This window comes from Schistocerca gregaria, chromosome 3, assembly GCF_023897955.1.
Source record: "Schistocerca gregaria isolate iqSchGreg1 chromosome 3, iqSchGreg1.2, whole genome shotgun sequence".
In the NCBI taxonomy this organism is placed as follows: Eukaryota; Metazoa; Arthropoda; class Insecta; order Orthoptera; family Acrididae; genus Schistocerca; species Schistocerca gregaria.
Window position 1 is genome coordinate 840987304 of NC_064922.1, and position 20495 is coordinate 841007798.

General features: G+C 39.6%; 1 protein-coding gene across 4 annotated transcripts in view; it reads right to left on the minus strand.

The window, feature by feature from the left end:
* LOC126354725 (calcium-transporting ATPase type 2C member 1) overlaps positions 1–20155 on the minus strand; it is an 86295-nt gene extending 66140 nt beyond the window's left edge. Inside the window, exons 1-5 of one of the 4 annotated variants that reach the window (XM_050004581.1) lie at positions 19370–20155; positions 17175–17369; positions 3456–3545; positions 3260–3357; positions 3058–3166 (exon numbers count right to left, since the gene is read on the minus strand). In XM_050004581.1, the coding sequence (XP_049860538.1) occupies positions 3058–3166; positions 3260–3357; positions 3456–3545; positions 17175–17369; positions 19370–19378 (501 nt within the window). In that variant the 5' untranslated portion in view covers positions 19379–20155. The remainder of the gene's footprint in view (positions 1–3057; positions 3167–3259; positions 3358–3455; positions 3546–17174; positions 17370–19369) is intronic. The other 3 variants (XM_050004579.1, XM_050004580.1, XM_050004582.1) reach the window with 3 other exon arrangements.
* Between the last annotated feature and the right edge of the window lie 340 nt (positions 20156–20495).

The window sequence follows — 20495 nt, forward strand, 5'->3', positions numbered from 1 at the left end:
TTGCAATTTCTCCAAGCTGCGTAACTGCACTAGACAATCTAAGTGAAATGTGTTTTACATGCATTCACTTCCAACAAATCCTAAGCACAGATAATAAAACTTCATATCCATCTGTATGCAATAGCATACATGCTGCTGACACTGTATGTCTGACTAATTGACAAAAGGACTTTATTATCACTTTCTGAACTGCACATGCTCTGGTTTCTGAGCCACCTTGTACTAATGGTCTCATCCACGCACAACACACGGCTATGTAACTGTAAGGATTGTCAGTGCAATGATCTCCTGTTGCACATTCTTTCCACAGATATAATTATTCCTATATCCCTAGACCTTCAGACTGATCACACTACCATCTTTCACCCCCACATATTTTTGTGTGTTTTCTGTACTTTCATGTGCCACTGACACACTCTTTGTTGAACCCCGAACCTAACTTCCCCCCCCCCCCCCCTCCTCCATGATTCTAACACTGACCTCATTCAAACCAATTATACCTGCAGTACCCTCTCTTCACACATATCAACCCACTGAAATGTGCCCCACTATTGCCTTCTCTTTGATTTCATTTTGCTTTCACATGAATTTTCGTTCATTTTCATATTTCACTATAGGCACTACTCCCATGTGTTTCATCTTTTTTCACTATACTTCATCTGTTTGTCCTTTTGTGAATTTTTCACCTATTTTCATGCGTTTTTTAATCTTCCACTTGTGACAGCTCAGAAAAGTTTTCCTAACCCTAACCACAACCCTACATACTGTTCCTGCATTGTAGCCTAGCGTATGGAATCCCGAAATAACCTGGCCATCAAATTATCTATCTCTAGCTGAGAACCCTGGTCAAATTCAGTCAATCTACTGATCTCATAAACCCAGTTCTGCAAAACCACATAACTGAGGCCCAAACCTCCTTGCAATCCCTACTCTTCATTCATAAAATTCTTTTGCTCTGCAATAGCAAATTCCTACAGCCTATCTGGCAGACAAAATTTTGCCATCCAGAAACTAGAGCAGCATTCACATAACCACCTCAAAAAACTCTCCGATCTATTCACCTCATACTCCCATGGACTATCACCATACACCCCTACATCAAACCTCCCTCACATCTCCTCCATAGCTGCCAAATTTTGCATCGCAGACCTACTACATTTACTGCACCCTCGGAAACTCCCTCCCACTACAGCAGAGTCCAAAACTTAAAACAGACTCACAAAACAGTCATGAACCTGTCCTTCAAAAGCCTCAGTCGCACAGACCTATCAGTCCTTTCCAATGGACTTAACATCTGTCCCACTTACAAATTCAGTCACATTGGGCTTTTTAAAGACCTGCTCTCCTTTTCTTGATCCTTATCTGGAAACACTTTTTCACCACCAATCCTACCAATCACACTAAACTGAAAAGCAATACTGAACACTGTCTAACTCAGGTTTTCAAATCTCATCTGGTGCGATCCCCAACAATCAGGCTTTCCTTCTCATCCTGCCTGGTAAGTCTCCTCTGACCTGCAGTTCTGGGCGACTTTTCCGAAATGTACCCCTTTTCCTAGATCTCTCCAGTCTTTTTCCTTCACTCCTCTTATTTGCCGTTCAACCCTTCTGCCTGAAGAACGGGCCACTGGCTCTGAAAGCTTGCCTCATTATAACCTCCTTTTACCTGTGTACTGCCGCCACTTGGCGAGCAGATTTTTTTATTTATCCAATTACTTGACTCTCTGTGCTAGGATGAGAATTTCTGTCTTGCCCTACTTTGCTTGCAGGATTATACGAAATTACAAAGATGGAGTACTTGTCAGTTTGAATTTAGTATGAATTCAACAAATACAAATAGTTGCAGCAAGAAAAGGCACAGGTTTTACTCACTGTAAAATGTCTCTGAAATGAAGAACCTGAATTGGCTAACACGAAAATACACATAAACTATTCTAGTAAAGCCCCCTCAAAAAGTTTCATGAAGCAGTATTCAATGGAGAATCTATGGATATACTACAGTACCATATGTAATACACCTTTAAGAGCTATGAAGGCAAGAATACATTAATTCCAGCATGTACAGATGCATTTAGGTAATCATTCTTCCTGTGCTCATTAGGCAAATGGGACACTCTGAAAGATGACCAAATTCGAATTCAACTCCTTAGAACCAAGGCCACTAAGGGTCCCAGATTTGTATACCTGGTAGAACTAACTTAACCCTTTAAACATGGCCACAACAACATTTAAATTAAGAGTTTGTTGTTCGAGCAGTTTTATTCATTACTTGGCTGGCTGCAGACAATATTTATCTGTACAAAATCAGATCATACAACCAAAAGACAATTCTGCCTGTGCCACCACTGATATGTCACAACATAAATAGAAAAACTGTGAAGAACAGAAGATTATAGCACCACTGAGGAATGAAACAACCCGGCACCTTGTGCAGTACTGCAGCTGCAGCAATTCAGGAAGATGAGTGCCTTCCATCAATTAACAATAAATAACTCTCTCTGCCAGTCAACAGACAACAAAATTGGAGAAGTGCAATTAACTGACTACTGAGAAAACTTGTCAGAAAGACTATCACCTACGTTAGCATAAAAATTTCCTGAAACATATCCCACTGGTTGTGCAGGAAATCACAGTGCTGTACTTGACAATAACAATATCACTGATTTACCATTCTGTACACATGGACTCCAGAAGGCAATTACTGCAGTGGGGTAGTTTTAGGATACAACAAAAGTTCTGTGTCATTTAAAATGTTATTTTGAGAAGGAAATGACGGTCAAAAATCAAAGAACTGATGAGAGATGACTAATGACAGTATTCTCCTCCATATCATTGTATCAGAATTCGCAACAGGGACAGAATGCATGTATTTGTGCTAATGGGTTTTGAATGATAACCAGATAGAACAAATTGACCATAAATTTCATTGTCTTTGGCTTTAGCTTTTATATTACCATACAGGTTTCATAATTAATTTCCCGTAAATTTCTGTGTCTCACTTCTAGTGTTGACTTAATCTGTGTGACAACCAGTTTTACGGGTACAGAAACAGACTTACCTCAAAGAGTCTTATATCTGCTGGCACTCTGTCTCCAACATTCAGATGAACAATATCACCAGGTACAAGATTTCTTGCCAAAAATGTCTCCAGTTGGCCTTCTCGGAGACTGGAAGGAAATGCAACCATTTCAAATTAAAAATTTAAGTTTCCATTGAAACAAATTACAGTTGTAACTGGAAAATGAACAGAGAGAACTCACCAGTGGCATGATGGAGGAACAAGTTTTGTTAGTTCTTCTAGAGATTTTTCAGAGCGATACTCTTGCACAAATGCAACTGTGACAACGATTAGAATGGCCTAAAATATAGAGTAATCTCAATTATAAAACTGCTACAGGTACACGTTAGAATGTTTAAACCAAAAATGCAACTAATATTTGGCAACATATTACATACCACTGTTATGCTGACAGCATCATCGAACTGCTTCATACACACACTAACTCCCGCTGAAGCCAATAGCAGCAAAATGAGAGGATTCTTGAACTGGAAGAGATAGAAGACTCATTAATGAAAAAAGTGCTGTTTTACCCCCTAAGCCGACACTACGTGGTATCTTCTGCAATTTTATCAGTACACATACTAATACAACACAATTGAACAAAGTGTTTTTGCAGGCCACCCATGCCTTTTTTCTTGATTTGGTTGGATTAATTCCACTTTGCTATCATGAAATAAATAAATGTCAACAACAAATTAAAATCATCACTGTGATTACAAAGGCTGGAAAAGAATAGGAAACACTATGAGAAATGCACACTTGAACATAAATGCAGATAATAGCCAAGCCTGTAGGTGGTGCCATCGTATTTGACACAGAATGTCACCAACGCAAAGTCCTCAATATGTTGCAAATGTTAATCATGATCAGAACAGTGATCTGTGTAGTCGTCAGTGCAATATGTCAGAGCTAAGTGGATTTGAACACGGGCAAATTGTTGGTGCTCTTATAGCGAGTGCTTCCATCAACATTGCTGAAGTGTTTGATATTTCAGAAGACACTGCATCGAAGATTTATACTGCACACTGGGAAAGCAGAAAATTATCTGTTAAGTCACAACACAGAGGAAAGTGTGTGTTGAGTGACAGTGTTGTGAGCATATAAGAGGATTGTGACAAAAGTAACAGGATGAGAGCTGCAAAGGTCACTGCAGAACTGAATGTCGCACTCTTGAATCCTGTCAGCACTAAAACAACATGAAGATAGTTCCAGGGGCTGGGTACTGTAGGGCAAGCTAGAATTCCAAAACCACATATCAGAGATGCAAATGTCCGTAACAGGAAACCGTCATGCCAAAGCTATAAAACATGGACTAGCAGGAAAAGGAAGAAAGTAATTTACTCAGTGTGTTGAGTCTTTTTTCACACTGTTCTTCTGACCAAGTTTACATGGAGAATGTCAACCATGGCAGGGATTCATTGATAATTTGGGCAGGCATACTGTGGCATTTCATGGGCCTTATGGTTCCTCTGCAACGTCACATTACTGCTAGGACTTACCAATTTGGCTGATCAGGTCAATCCCATGGTACATAATCCATGTATGACCTTCCCAGTTCCCCAATCGTGACATTTTGCTGCAAGGCAACAGGACCACCGTACGCACAGCTGGCATATCTTCCCTGGCCACCAATCGCCAGACCCCAATATTACTGAGGCTTTGTGGTCAACTTTGAGAAGAAGGGTACATGACTGCGTCCACCTCAATTATCGGCAACTGAACATGCCACTACTTTGCACAAAAAAGGTATAAGATTCCTTTAAAAACCCTACTGGTCTGTGTTTGTGACTGGAAGCTGCTTTGCATGCCAACAGCTGCTTTTTTTGCTTTTAGGTCTCATTTTCATGTGATCACAGTTATAGAAGTAATACAGGTTACGTATCATTTTTTGCAACTGTATTAAGTCATAAAATGCATGTGAATTCTTAAGGGACCAAGCTGCTGAGGTCATTGGTCCCTAGACTTACACACTACTTAAACTAACTTATGCTAAGAACAACACACACACCCATGCCCGAGGGAGCACTCAAGCCTCCTGCAGGAGGGGCTGCGCAATCCGTGAGATGGTGCCTCAAACTGCGCGGCCACTCTGCACGGCATTAAGTCATAAAAAATAGTATATAACCTACACTACTTAATACAATTTCACTATTCAACAGTTGCTCTCCACCACACCAGCAGAAAAACTACAATTAACCATGTCCCAGATGGTTCTTTATCCAGCCACCTCCAAATATGTTACGCTATCTATTACAAATGGTTTTCTTTTCCATCAAGTATTAAATTTATGTAAATAGGGACATACAAAGCTAGTTACAGAAGTATATTCTACATTGTCTGCAGAAGTGAATCAGCATTCATTACTTCCAGTGGTTGCTCATAAAAATTTGCCCACCTCTCTTTCGCCACTACAACACTCCAGCAAAAAACCACAATGTTTTAAAGATGACCCACACCTCCACATGCTAGACAAAAGGACAATACAGAATTTTAAGACATGAAATAGTCTACCACTTAGCAAAGAAGCGGATTACTGAAGGACAATTCCGTCTACCACCAATACCTCTTAGTGATTTCAAACCTAATATCAAGATATCTGCTTAATATGACTGGAACCACGAATAGCAAGTGTCACACACCCAAACCTTCAGACATCAGACACTCAGATTGGCACCAAATGACGTGTGTCGATAGAGTATCAACCATAACACCGATTTAGTTCATGCTGTGTGTTGTCGTCCAGTAGAATGTGTAAATGGTAATTAAAAGTAACACCAGAACTACAGAGTATGAAACCTTATCTGTGAGCTAGGATTATGAACATCTGTGGTAGGTTGTTACATCATCATACTAAAAGTCCCAAGTTTGAAACTGCCAGCTGGCAATCTAATAGTTTACATGTGACATTGTTATATGGGAGAAATTCTTTCTGATGTGTTAAAGGACATTTCGTAGTTTGTAGCAATGTTCTTTTGGCAGTATGCTTTCACTTCGTTAGTTGAAATTAGCAAACCTATTGGGTACATTTACATAGATAGGTGTGGTGTTATCTATACAAATGTATGCAATAGGTTTGCTACTTTCAACTAATGAAACAAAAGCAGACTGCCAAAAGAACACTGCTACAAACTACTGAATGTCTTTTTACACATTTCTCGGACCATGTAACAATTTCACACATAAACTGTTAAAAAAACAAATAATTGCCAGCATATGGTTTCGAATCCGGGACTTTCAGTATGACGAACTGACACTCTACTAATTCACCTACCAGAGATCTTCATATCAACACCTCACAAATACACTTTTCCTCTACTCCATAGTTCTGGTTTTACTTTTAATTACAATTTACACACATTCTACTGGACAACAGCACACAATACGAACTAAATTGGTGTTTTTGTTGATACTCTATCAACACACCCCTCCCTCCCCCCCTCCCCCCCCCCCCCCCCACACACACACACACACACACACACACGCGACATTTGGTACCGACATCTAGAGGTTATGGTGTCAGCAACATAAGAGCAGACACTTGGCAGCTACCAACCAGCTGTGGTTCAAGTATGTGAAGTTAAGTAAATGACACAAGAGGTACCTCATTCATATAAGGCTCAGACAAGAATGTTACCCCACATAATCACATTGTATAAAAAATATAGTTTCTGTACGCTGTGATCAGGATCAGACATGGCCGATGCGGATCATGTACTACTGGCATGCACTTAAGGACAAGGAAGCACAAGAAAAAGGAATGAAGGTTAGGGTTTACCATCCTGTTGATATTGAGATCATTAGACATGGAGCACAAGTTAGGATGGTTTCAATGGTGGGGAAAATACTGGCTGTGTCCTTTCAAAGGCACCATCATGGCATTTGCCAGCAGTGATTTAGGGAAAAAACAGGAAACTTGAGTCCGTATGGTCAGAGCCGGATTTGAAACCGATCACCCTCTTAAATGCAAGTCCAGTGTGCCAACCACAGTGCCACTTCGTTCAAGGGAAGCACAAGAATTACCATATAGGAAACTGGTTGCAAGGGCTTTTTCCCCTACTTACAGCTGTTACATCCTTCATCTATAGATTCCATGTAAACAAGTACAATTTGATAACAGTATACTTAAAAGAAGCTGATATGCAGTACAGATTTAAACTTAGTATTATAGGTCCACATGGCTCAAGTGATTTTATGGAGACATCCTGGTCAGAATAATGCACTGTGATTATTCACAAAGCTAAGTGTAATCTGTCATTTTGCTTTTTATGCCAACAACGTACAGCTATAACCATTGCTGAATGTATAGTCAATGTTTCCTAAAGCCAAAATAAAAACAAATAATAAAAGAGACTAAAATTTGTGTGCGCAAGTTTACAGTTCAGCCTAGCATATGACTTTGTATATGGCTGCAAAAGAAAATGTCCGGCAATTTTATGGAGTTCCAGAAGTGTAAATTATGTGGCTAGCTACAAACTCAGAAAGTAAAGGCCTACAGACTTAATCACACGTTGCAAATCTAATCAAAAGCTTTAGTTCAGCAACATTTCCTCTGTGTATAATTGCTAATGTTGGCAGTGAAAGCATTGAAATATTAGCTTTCTTTGTATACTTGCATTGTTTTATGTCATATGGAATAATTTTCTGGGGCAATTCTATTAAAGACACAAAGTACTCATTGCACTTGAAAATGTGCTGTATTGGTAATACCTTGTGTCCATCCCCGAACTTTATGTAGATTACTGTTTAAAAAATTAGAAAATGGAAAACTACAGACAGAAATATCAACAATATTAGTAATTGAATTCACTGCTACTCACCATAAAGATGACACAATAAGTTGCAGACAGGCATAACGAAAAGACCTGCGTATTTAGTTTTCATCAACGTGTTCTTCAGAAAAGAAAATAAGAAAACACACACACACACACACACACACACACACACACACACACACACACGGTGCAAAAGTACAGCAGTGTGTGTGTGTGTGTGTGTGTGTGTGTGTGTGTGTGTGTGTGTGTGTGTGTGTGAAATTGTGTTTGTATGCAACTCAATGTACTATCTTTATGTTGAGTTGCACTCTATACTTTTCTTAAGACTGTTGTTTAAAACTTAGGCATACTAACAGCAGTCCCCCAATGCATTAACTCACTCATGAAGTTGGTTGTGCAGAATCAGGCATTATTTGAAAAAAGTACTAGAATTAACAAATATAACACTAGGAAACAATTTCAGCCTCCACTAGTCACAACTTAACCTTACCCCTGCAGAGAAAGGAGCAAAGTATGAAGCAATAAACATATTTGACCACCTCCCAAATAAAGTAAAGGTGTTAACAGACAGTTCTAAAAACAAATTAAATTACTATCTACTTGACAACTCTTCTACTTCATGGACGAATTTCTGAGTAGATAGTATGTACATGGTTGGTTTACAGTTATCAGTTTTTGTTCCAGATCAAGTTAAAAATATCAATTATGCAAATGTGGAAAACATATCTTTGTGAACTTACTGACAAACTTCACATCAAGGTGAACTGTCATGAATATGATCCAAAGGAGACGAAGAAGGTGAAGAAGAAAGAAAAAACTAACTTCAATAACATTTCTTCCTCCAGATTTCAGGTCTTCCAACTGTCAAAGTTGTCAGTACCAGGCATTATAGCATAAAAAGCATTTGTGTTCAATATTTTCTGAATAGCAACCACCCAAGAACGTTCAGGAACAGTCACCTTTACTTTGTGTGTTTCTATCCACCAGTTAGTACTTCCTACAACCCAATGACTCCAATTTTAAGCTGGATTACAAATATTACATTATTTTGTAAACAATTATTAGATGATGTCAAAAAATTGAAGCTTTCTTGACAATTTCTATCACCTAGGTGGTTTCTGTTTCTTGGGATTTGGTCTGTGGCTTAAGAGACTATTTTTCTGCCTTACATGTCATCTCTTGCTGCAGAAGACACACTTGGAAGTTAAGGCATGGATGATTTCTACCTACGTTAACTCCTCGTCCAATGAATGTTAATAATTTGGGAGTAAACAAGACCACTCACAAAATAAGTACAAGCTTCGAGTCGTCAATAGGCAAATAAAAACAAGAATTAAAACTTCACTAGCGTGTGTGCTGCAGCTCATTAAAGGATTCATATGAGAACTAGAAAAGTATTCATTTTTTTGTATGTGTCTGTCAGCAACTCAGTTCCGCTACTATTCAGTGAGAGGTCTCCTTTACTCCAAATTATTTACATTCTGCCAGAACTTCCCTTACCACATTTATACCACACAACAATTGAATTATATAATGGTTGTACGTGGTTTTCGGCTTTCCCCATGTATATGCTGCTGTCAAGATTCCCAGCTGTGCTGCCACATCCTATCACCAAAGTTCCATGATATTTCAGCAAATAACCATTCCACCATAATCACACGGTTCTGATGAAATAGTGCGACCACTGTGTGCTAGCATTGTTATTCCTGCCGGTCCTAAATTTGAGCCTCGCTGACCCCATGCCATGCTCAGTGGCCGGAGGTCGTGTGGCTGTGGTGAGAGTCTCAGTAGCCTTGGGCCTGTTGTCTCTGTCGCATCTCACATATGCCACGTTCTGCTACCACTGATAAATTTTGGGACTCCTTTCCCAAAGAAGCCATATACCTGATAATTTTATCAACAGGGACCTGGGCTACCAAATGAGAAAGGCACGCAAGCCAATACAAAGCTCCATCAAAACATGACATCTGGAAGCAAAATGTCACAGGGATGGTGGGCGGAAGGCAACCGAGTTTTCCGCCCATCACTGCAGCGGCACCCCCCCCCCCCCTCCTTCCGCCTTCCCCCCACCGAGCACAGCAAGAGGCCAATCAAGGCCCAACCTCTGGACCAGCAGGCATAAATATCATCAATCGTCAGTACATAGTACACATATCATTCCATCAGCACCACCTAGTGATGGCTGAGTGGTTATTCGCTGAAATATTGTGGAACTTCAATTATTGGATCCAGCAATATACAAAAATCTTGAAAGTAATATAATTTAGACAGACACACAATCTACTCACCAAGAGGTGTCATGAAAAAACACACAATTATAAAATATATGGAAATGTGCAAGTTTTGCAGAAAATAACTCCTTTTGGCAGAAGGGCTGAAAGGAAAGAAAGACATACGAACGAGAAAAGTTGGAAAAGTTGCCCAGAACCTCAGGTCTGGAAAGAGTTACTGGACAGGACGAGAAATAAAGACAGACTGATTGTGCCTGCATCAGACAATATTTGAGAACCTAAGAACTTAAAGGTAAAAGGCAGGGTAATAAGTAAGACAGGATTACTGAAAAAAAGTGCGTAAGAGTCAATATGAGTGGACAGCTATGTGCATTACACAATGTAGACAGGCGAGGAGAACGGAAAAAAAACAGGTAACACAATAAAGATATAGAAAAATACTAGGGAACAAAGAAAAGGAACTGTTACTGAAAAGAAATGCTGTGACCTCACAAAAGTAATGTAAATCTAGTCCAGGTGGGTGGTGAGAACCAAGCATTTCTTAATGCCACCTGCACATTTCTGTGTGATACCAGAGAATCGAGATGGCACGTGTGGTGAAACAGGCATCGAGGGTATGACTGTCATGGTTTTGAGCGTACTCTGCAATAGGATGGTGTGTTGCCAGTATACATCCCCCCCCCCCCCCCGTCCCTATTCATCCTAACTGATAACTTGGTGACAATCAAACCAATGTAGAAGGGTGAACAGTATTTACATTAACAGCTGGTACATGAGATGGGTGATTTCACAAGTGGCTCTTCCTTTTGTAGTATGTTTTGCCAGTTGGAGGACTGGTGTAGGTGGTGGCAGGAGGGTGCGTTGGGCAAGTCTTACAGTGGGGATAGTCACAGAGGTAAAATCTAGGAGTCACAGGGTGGCAAAGTGGATGCAGGAGCATAGGGTCTCACCAGGACAATGTGGAAATATCCCCAAAGGTCTAGCTTAGAATGTCCTTACTTCTGGATGTAATCCCACTCTTCACATCCCATTTTACAGCTTCAAATATGGCAATCTCTTGCACTCACCCAGCTAATTGTGAGCTATATATCTCATCTGTCAACTTCCTCCTCCAGAGTTCTGACCTCCTATAAAATATTGCAGTTATCTGTCCCTCATGTTTACTTCGATCATCAGCCAAGCCAACAACAAACTGCAACAACAGGCCTGACACCACCTCAGAAAACAATCCTGTCTTTTCCTACTTCAACAGTGATGTTTCCATCCCAGTTCTCACTCCAGTGCCATAAACAGCCACATCATCAGCCATCACATGTCTCCTACAAACTGAGTTTGGCCAACTCGCTGAACATCTCCCAGCCTTCATCACTGCCTCGCAGAGTAATGGCAACTCACAATCACATGAACCAGCCAAAATAGTAGTGTGTTCTCATCTAAGCTCCTCTCCCCTCCTGAATTATTCATATTCTCCAAAGGTCCCACTTTCAGCCCTAAACCTACATTTAATTTGTTGCTTTAGTTAAGATCCAACTTTCCTTCACATGTCACATTAACTGAAATTATCACTTTGCAACCCAATCTCAAACCTTTCTAACAGCAGACCTGACATTGAACCCTGCATTGAACAGTTTCATTCAAGATCCCAACTTGATCCACCACAATTACCTGAACAACACTCCATGCAAGTTACCTGAGAATTCCAAACATCCAACGGTGCTTCGCCACCCTTTCTCAGGTCCCTGCAGCATGATCTTAACCAGTCCTATGCAGGCTTTTTGTTCCCAAAAATAGATGACTTCATCATTATTCTAAACTGGCAGACGAGATCTACCACTGTGGACTTTACCGATGAGAATATGTAACCATGGCTCTAAACCAGATTTCTGGCACTTCCACATACAGCACCTGCCACCAAAATTCCATCCCTCAGCTGAAAACTGAACTACAGTCCCCCCTTAAAACCTCAGGCCCATCACAGGGATTAACAACACAATCCATGTAAGTTCTTACCCTACCCGAACCACGCACACAATTTTTACAAACCAAACCACCTTGACCATCCCATAGATGCTGGCTTCAAAGCACTCACTGTACGTCTCTGTCTACCTGGGTTGATCAAAACATGCAATCTGTAGTACTAATACTTCCCTTCCTATGTTGAAGAGACCAACCATTTCCTAAATCAGTGGTTCCCAACATTTTCTACCTGGCGACCCTTTTTGCAATCTCAGAATATATCATGTTCCTATGTTTGTTTGTTTATTTATTTAGTTGTATTTATCGCTTCTTTTGAAAACTTTATTTGACAATACTATGCAATCCTCACTTTAGTAACAGAAGATTATCAAATGTAGAATAATACAAAACCGTAGTGTTTGAAAGGACTTGGCAGTCGAAATACAGCAGAAATGTCTTTATGTCTTACTCAAATATCTATGCACTTTTCACATGAAACATTTTTTTATGTGATGGGAATCAAAAAAGTTCAGAACATTAGTGAGATGGTTGACATTGTTTCTCTCGTTTTAAAACTAGTTAACACACATCTAACAGCACTCTCCACATTCAGGCAACTGCAGTGTTTTGTTTTCATGATGGTTAGTATCAAGAATCCAGTCTCTCATAGATACATAGATGAGAACTGTATGAGGACTTTTACAAATGCCTCACCATTCCTGGATAAATAAGAATGAAATGGGCCCAAAATTCTTCCAACCTCATTTGTTGACACTTTTCTCAAAACTCTACCCACATTTCAATTCAACTCTTGGATTTCATCAGGAAGTCCATGCATATTAATTGTGACGAGTAACATTGCTAATTTGCACCACCACTCCACTGAAGGCAAGTCAGAAATTTAGGTTTCAAGTGTTTCCAGATGTTCGTTGATGATAACTCTCCACTCATTGAAACACACTGTTGCCTATCTAGAAGTTCACAGAATTAAGAATGACAAAAAGTTAGTAATGGGAGCATCCAGGCGACACTTCAATAGTTGTGTCTTTTCCATGAAGGCCCTTATGGCATCATTGGCATCTATTACGGTGTTATTTCTACCTTGTACTTTCAAATTCAGATTATTCACGGTTTCAGGTAGGTCTGCAAGGAATGCTTGGGAAAATATAAAGCTGTCATAAGTGAATGAATGATGAAGCTCATTGTTCCCTTGACTCAAAAGAAATAGTTCTATATCCGATTTCAATTCATACAGCCTGCTAAGCGTATTGCCCTTTGAAAGACACTGACTCTGTGTATGAAAGCTTAAAGATTGGTGTACAACAATAACATCATACCACTTGACAATTTTATTATCTATGCCAATAGCGACTAAGTGCTGTGTTCAATTTCTCAGGTAAAGCTAACGCTTGTCCATGGATCACACAATGAGAGTCACAAATGTTAGGATGGTTTTCTTTGGCAATACTAAGGAAGCCAAGACATGAACAAAGTTCTGTAAATGTCCCAAAACAAATGATTTAAAACCATAAATTCATTAACAGCAGAAAGTACATAATAACCTCTTTATGCTGTTTCCATGTTTTTAGAAAACAATAGTTCTTACATAATTTTCTTCTCGACTGCAAATCAGTAGTATAGTAATAAGTGATACTGTTAAGCTATATCAGTAGTGTCATTACACTGCAAGTTAAAAAATGGAAATGCTTCAGTCTTTTAACTAGATGTTCTTTCACATTCAGGGTCATTTCTTTGGTCCTACGCACACTGGTGTTTGAAAGTGACATTTTGACCATCTTTCGATGATTACCTTCTCCAAAAACGATTCTGGCTGCTTCAAGAATGACAGATTTCATTAACATCTCACCAATAGTATGAGAGTAAAATTGTCTTTGCTAATAAGAGAGAAACTTCATATAATGCTTCAATAACATTCTTATTTTCCTGCTGAAAGATCTCAGCAGAGTCCTGTTTCGCACAACAACAAAAATTTCTTTTTCCAACAAAAGCGTCTTTCGTCCCCCCCCCCCCCCCCCCTCAACACTGGGTGAGCTGTTATGAGACTTTCCAGACACAGGCCACAATGCGTTGTTACTGAGGACTTTATGACACACAACACACTGTGGTAGTTTGATATGTCTTTTCCAATATATGCAAATCCATTGGCCTTTAAATATGTCTGCTTGTGTCTGTGTGTGTGTGTGTGTGTGTGTGTGTGTGTGTGTGTGTGTGTGTGTGTGTGGGCGCGCGCGTGCAAGCATATACCTATCCTTTTTTCCCCCTAAGGTAAGTCTTTCCGCTCCCGGGATTGGAATGACTCCTTACCCTCTCCCTTAAAACCCACATCCTTTCATCTTTCCTTTTCCTTCCCTCTTTCCTGACGAAGCAGCCGCCGGTTGCGAAAGCTCGAAATTCTGTGTGTGTGTTTGTGTGTTTTTTTCATTGTGCCTATCTACCGGCGTTTTCCCGCTTGGTAAGTCTTGGAATCTATGTTTTTAATATATTTATCCCATGCGGAAGTTTCTTTCTATTTTTTTATTATATTCTCCATTACACAATCTTCTTTTAGCAGTGATTTTCAATCAACATCCAGAACCAACAAAATACAATTTACTTCTACACAGGGCAACAAGTGTAACATTGAGTTAAGAATGGAGAATACAGATTTAAGGCTGTTGGGTCAGCAACATGTGAAGAAAAACTGATTCTGCCAACTCCACAAAAAATAGATTCACAAAGTGTAATAAGAATATAAAAGTTTTGCCTTGTCTGACAGCACATTTCTGCTTTCTTCTGCGTTGTCTGCACCTCCCCTCCCCCCTCGTCCCCCATAAATCCCTCAAACCTCTCAGGTTGGAAACCACTGGCCTAGATCATATGAAATCTGTGTGTGCCCACTGCCACCATACATCTTGATTCTCACCACTGATGCCACCTCCTGCTATGCCGACATTCCCAATGTACATGGTCTGCTGCTGAACGTTACCTTAGTCAGTGTCCACCTGCTTCTAAACCTATGATGTCCTACCTGCTCAATTTCATCAACTTCATACATACTAACAACTACTTTTACCTTTGAGGTGTATACATGCAAACAGATTGCAGGTACAGCCATGGGAGCCTTCCTATGCAACTCTTTTCATAGCTCACTTGGAGGGGGCTTTCCTGGCATCCACAAACCTTTGGTTTGGTTTGGGTACGCCGTTGGCATTTTTGCCATATGGGCTCGTGAGACTGACCCGTTGAAATTTTTGAAATCTCTGAATAAAGTACATTCTCAAAGTTAAAATTTCACTGGTCCTATTCCAAATCTCATGCCACTGTCCTTGATGTTGACCTCATCCCCACTGAGGGTCAGCTAGCACTTACATTTACACTAAACCCACAGACAACAGTACTTACATTTGACAGTTGTCATCCTTTTCACGTCAAACATTCCCTCCCACACAGTCTTGGCATTCAAGGCAATGTACTTTTTCAGATGCTTATTTTTTATGCAGTACACCCCCATTCTCACTACGCAATTATACTGTCAGCCAGGTTCAAAATGAAATTTCCTGGTATTTCTGATCCTCCCAAAAAAAAAAACATACAAGTACTCAGTAATATCCTGGTCTTGAATGCATTACTCAGTTACTTCAACAAGGTTACCACTTCTTAAAATCATGCCCTCAAATGAGGTTCAGTCTTTGTGATGTTTGTCCACATCACCCCCCCCCCCCCCCCCCCCACGGATCTCCACACTATCCTTGGTCAGACCCTGTGGTCCCTTCTCCACCTGTTACCCTACTCTATGGCTTCTATCCCTGTTATGACCCCACTGTAAGACTTGTCCAACACATTCTATACCATCCTTGTAACTGCAAAACATATCATAAAAGGAAGAGCCTTCTGTGAAATGAAACTTCATACACCAGATGTTATGTAAACACTGTATGCCCTTCTACATGGGTATGGGTATCACCAACTTATCAGTTAGGATGAATGAACACAGACAGGGGTGAATACTGGTAACACACAATATCCTGTCCGAGAACATATTCAACAACATGGCACTCATGCCCTCGGTGCCTGTTTTAAGACATGTGCCATCTTTATTCTCTCTCCTAACACCAGTATTTCAGAACTGCGTTAAGTGGGACCTGGCATTATTACATGTGCTTGTTTCTCACCACCCACCTGGTCTAGATTTACATTAGTTTCTGTGGTCACAGCATTTCTTTTCAGTAACAATTCATTTTCTTTGCTCCCCTTTCTTTTTCTGTATCTTTCTTCCACCCCACCCCCCTCGCCTGTCTACCTTGTATAACGCACATAGCTTTCCACTCTTTGGAACTCTTGCACACTGTTTCTTTCAGTAATACGTCTTACTCATTACCCTACCTTTCACCTTTATGTTCACAGTTTTTCAAATACTGTCCAGTGCAGTGATAAACTATCATTCTTCCCTTCTCATCTCATCCAGTAAGTCTTCCCTGAGCTGGGGTTCTGGGCAACTTTTCCATAACTCTCCGCATTTCTTAAACCTGGACAGTTCTTTCCCTTCAACCAGAAAGAGGCACTGCCTCCAAAACGTTGTATATTTCTATATCTTTAATATGTACGTTTTCCTCCCTTTGCTAGATGAGTAAATTTTTTATCTATTCATATTATATTTTTGGACAATAATTGAAGTGACATAATGCATACTCTAAGATGTGTCACACTGGTTACTTGCAATAATTCCTTTTAATATGTATGAAATTAATAGAGAGGGATCGAATCTCACAACTCGCAGAAAATTATTGGGTCATAGCTAGAAGATACAGTAGGCCTATATGTACAACAACATTTCCGTTGTACAATGATTGGTTACTTTTCCCTCATTCTATTATTTCTATTCTTTCTAGGTCTTTCAGTACCACACTGATGCTATAATTGGTAAATGGAAATACTCCAAACTTTTCTAAATGAACTGGAATTGAGTATTTAGTCTTTTTCAGGTTCAGTTTCATTGTTACTGTTTAGTGATTTAGTGCTAGTGCTCCCCTCAGAGTGTACCAAGTTAAAAGCAAGAATAGAAAGTTGGTGAGGAAAATCGATACACGGTATAAAAATACTATCCAGGTACAGGTAGATAAAGACTGGAAATAAAGTAGTAAGCAATACAACATACCTGTTCAATGTATTTCTTCCATGTAGGCTCCTCTTCCTTAACAGTCAGTTCATTATAGCCAGTCAGCTGCCTCCGAAGCTCTGCCTCCCGCCATCGGAGGCCAGTCCGAAGGTCGGTGCGCAGCCGTGCTGCCACCTCCTCAGTGCCGAGAGTGCTCGCCTCATTTGTTATGAGCCACATGTAGTGCTCATCCACCTGAGCAGTGGGGTAATAATAGCATCATTGTTGCCAGAAGCATTAAGAACTATTCATGCAAAGAAATTATATGAAATAACAAGTAAACCAATTAAATGAGTCACAAGCTTCATATTCAGGCACAACCGTTCACCTCCCTTTAAAATTATAATTGCCAAGCAAGCTAGAGTTCCCAATCATAAAAGAAAACTGGGAATGGTAAAATTCAAACATTACATATTTAATATCAATTAATGGTGAGCAATGTGAAATAAATAGCGAAAAGTGCGGGCAAGACAAACTACGAAACGAGAAAAACATGCAGAGATGTTCATAACATTGACAAAAAATGCCAAAACAAGAGCCACACATTATCTTGATATATGCTTTAAAAAATACAACCTAGGTGAATAAGTACAACACATTATACATGAAATTATAAAGAGCAGGCGACATTCAAAGCAAAAACCACAATGCTGAAGAGTGTACACTTCTCAGACCTTACAACATCTTTCGTTTTTATGCTGATGAGTTAATGCGTAAGAATGATAATTTTGATGCATAGACTATGTGTTATAGAGCTTATGTAATGAGTGTTTTGACTCATGGGTAACTTTCACTGGTTGCACTCTCAATTTCCAGCCAAGTTGTAAGTATCTTCACCATAACTAAATTTGAGATGCAATTGGTCATCTAATATTGTCATTAAAAACAAATTCATCATCCCTGAAAGTCTGTCTTCTCATGTTGAAGCAACCAAATGAACAAGAAAACAAGAGATTACTAACACCATAAGACTCACGTTTCTAAACACAAAAATGCACAATGTATGACTCAATGCCAATTACACAAAACAGACTGACAGTTCCAGAATGAAAAACAGGCGATACTGCCTTCAATTTCTTCTGGTCTACAACACAACAGCATAGTGGTATGTATGTTTTGCAATTCACAAATGAGTTTCGGCCCCTATATAAAAATAAAGTATAAAAAAAATTACATTGTGCATCCAACTGTCCTACTGTACACCACACAGGCCTAATATCACATACAAAGACAGCAACAAATGATTTTCAAATAACATAGAATCTGCTAAATGAAAATATTTATTCTACACATACATTCAAAGCTGTTTATACTTGGATTAAAATTAAGTGGCAGTTTCCAGACATTTAATCTTGTCTCCCAATAATGAAGAGTTCAATATACATTGGTTATATTATAATGAATATACCAGGATGACGCTATTGATGGAATATGAAAACATAAATAAACATTTATACGTTTGTGGACAGCTCAGAAGTAAATGGCTGTCTGCATATGCTGGAAAGTCATACTACCAAAATCGCTCATAGCTGCAAATTTTCCGAATCAAGTAAGAACTGAATGAAGGTGATACACGGGAGAGATGAGATTCTTCATATTCGCCACACAATGATACATTTTCAAAATCCGGGTGTAATAGAACGCTATCACATAAAAATGGTTACTGAACGAAACTAACAGTACAAGTTTGGCGAGTATTAGAAAAAGACTAGGAAAGAATAGCAGTACTAAAATTCATGGATACATCCAAACGTATCTAAAGCTACCAGTTGCAAGTCTGTAGTTACTGCCCGTTTTCTTTTCTTTTTTCGAGAAGAGCAGAAAAGAACGGAAAACTGTAAACACAGGAGTACGTATGACAGACATTGTATACTTCTCTATAATCGGTTGACGACATACGGCATGGCTGAATGAGATACTGTCAACGCAGTAAGTGTAACGTTCCACTTCATGCTAATAGCTACAATACATGTAGCAGAGGAGCGCGTTTATTCATGGAGCGGAACGAATTTACCAGAAAAAAACGATTCAGGCGCAATTTCATCTTCTAAATTTCTTATGGCTGCGGAGTGCGGCACTGAAAAATTCATGTACTCAGAGGGAAAACTTCTTTTAAAGTTAGGAAAAAAATTGTTAAAAACAAAGCTAACTACTCTTCGGCAAAAATGCTACATATGCCGTCCACCTAGACTTACTTCATGCATGTGCTCGATATATTAACACAGATTCGTGCTCTTTCTACTAATTTTTACTGTCAATCATATGCAACACATCAATCAGCATTGTTATTGATTAACTACAAATGCATGTAGACCAATAACTTTTGCGACACACTTTTTCGCTGCTTCCCTAGCTGATACTGATGTCAACGAACGATAAAACGAAAATTATGTAAGCACGAAGTATTATTTTCAATAAGTGTGGCAAAAACTTTCACATGCACTAATCAATATCGTTGAGTCCTACTTCTGCCAGACCACTCACTTCACTTAAATTTATACTTCCACTTTCTGGGCTTCCTACCGAGTCTTCATAGCACTTGTCGGCACGTGCCTGCGACAGTTTCTCATACTTCGTATTATTACTATGTTTCATTTTCAGTGATACGGCTTCACCACACTACCTGCGTTTAGCTTTTACATGACAAGACCTCCACCGCAACACAGCTACACACCAACTAAACTTCGACGGGCTTCTGTACGGCACTTCGACATAAAGATGAACCACACACCCCATAACGGCTGATGAAAAATTTACTGCACAACTTCACTCCACTGAGTGTCAGACATTGAAAGAACACTGTCAAACTAACTGATAGGTTGCTAATGTATATAATTAAAACAACAAACAATGGCGATTAAGATGAAGAAGCTTTAAAGTGTTGCACTATGGATCATCTTTGTTACATGGGCTTTGGAAACCCGTGCAGCGCAGCTGCGCCAGCAGACGAAATTGATGAAACAGCTTCATAACCATTCACCGTCTCTTTCGAAGACTTGCCTACGTATGCAGGGGAACCTGCGGGTGTAGCAGAGACATGTCATTGAGAAGGAATTGTCACTTGCGCAGAATACATACGAATTTTATTTGATGTAACGGGTCAGTTTCTTTTGTCGTCTCTGAACGACGGTTTTTGCCGCTTCTTTATTAATTATGATCACAACTTTACAATACGAATTGAGACTTAAATATTTATTCGTATTGTCTTACAAATCGTGTACATTACTAGACTGAAAGTGTTAGTGTACCGAGACTGAATGTCTTGTACGACCCTTCATTGAGGATGTAACTGTCAGCCACGTCAATTAGGAAAACATACGG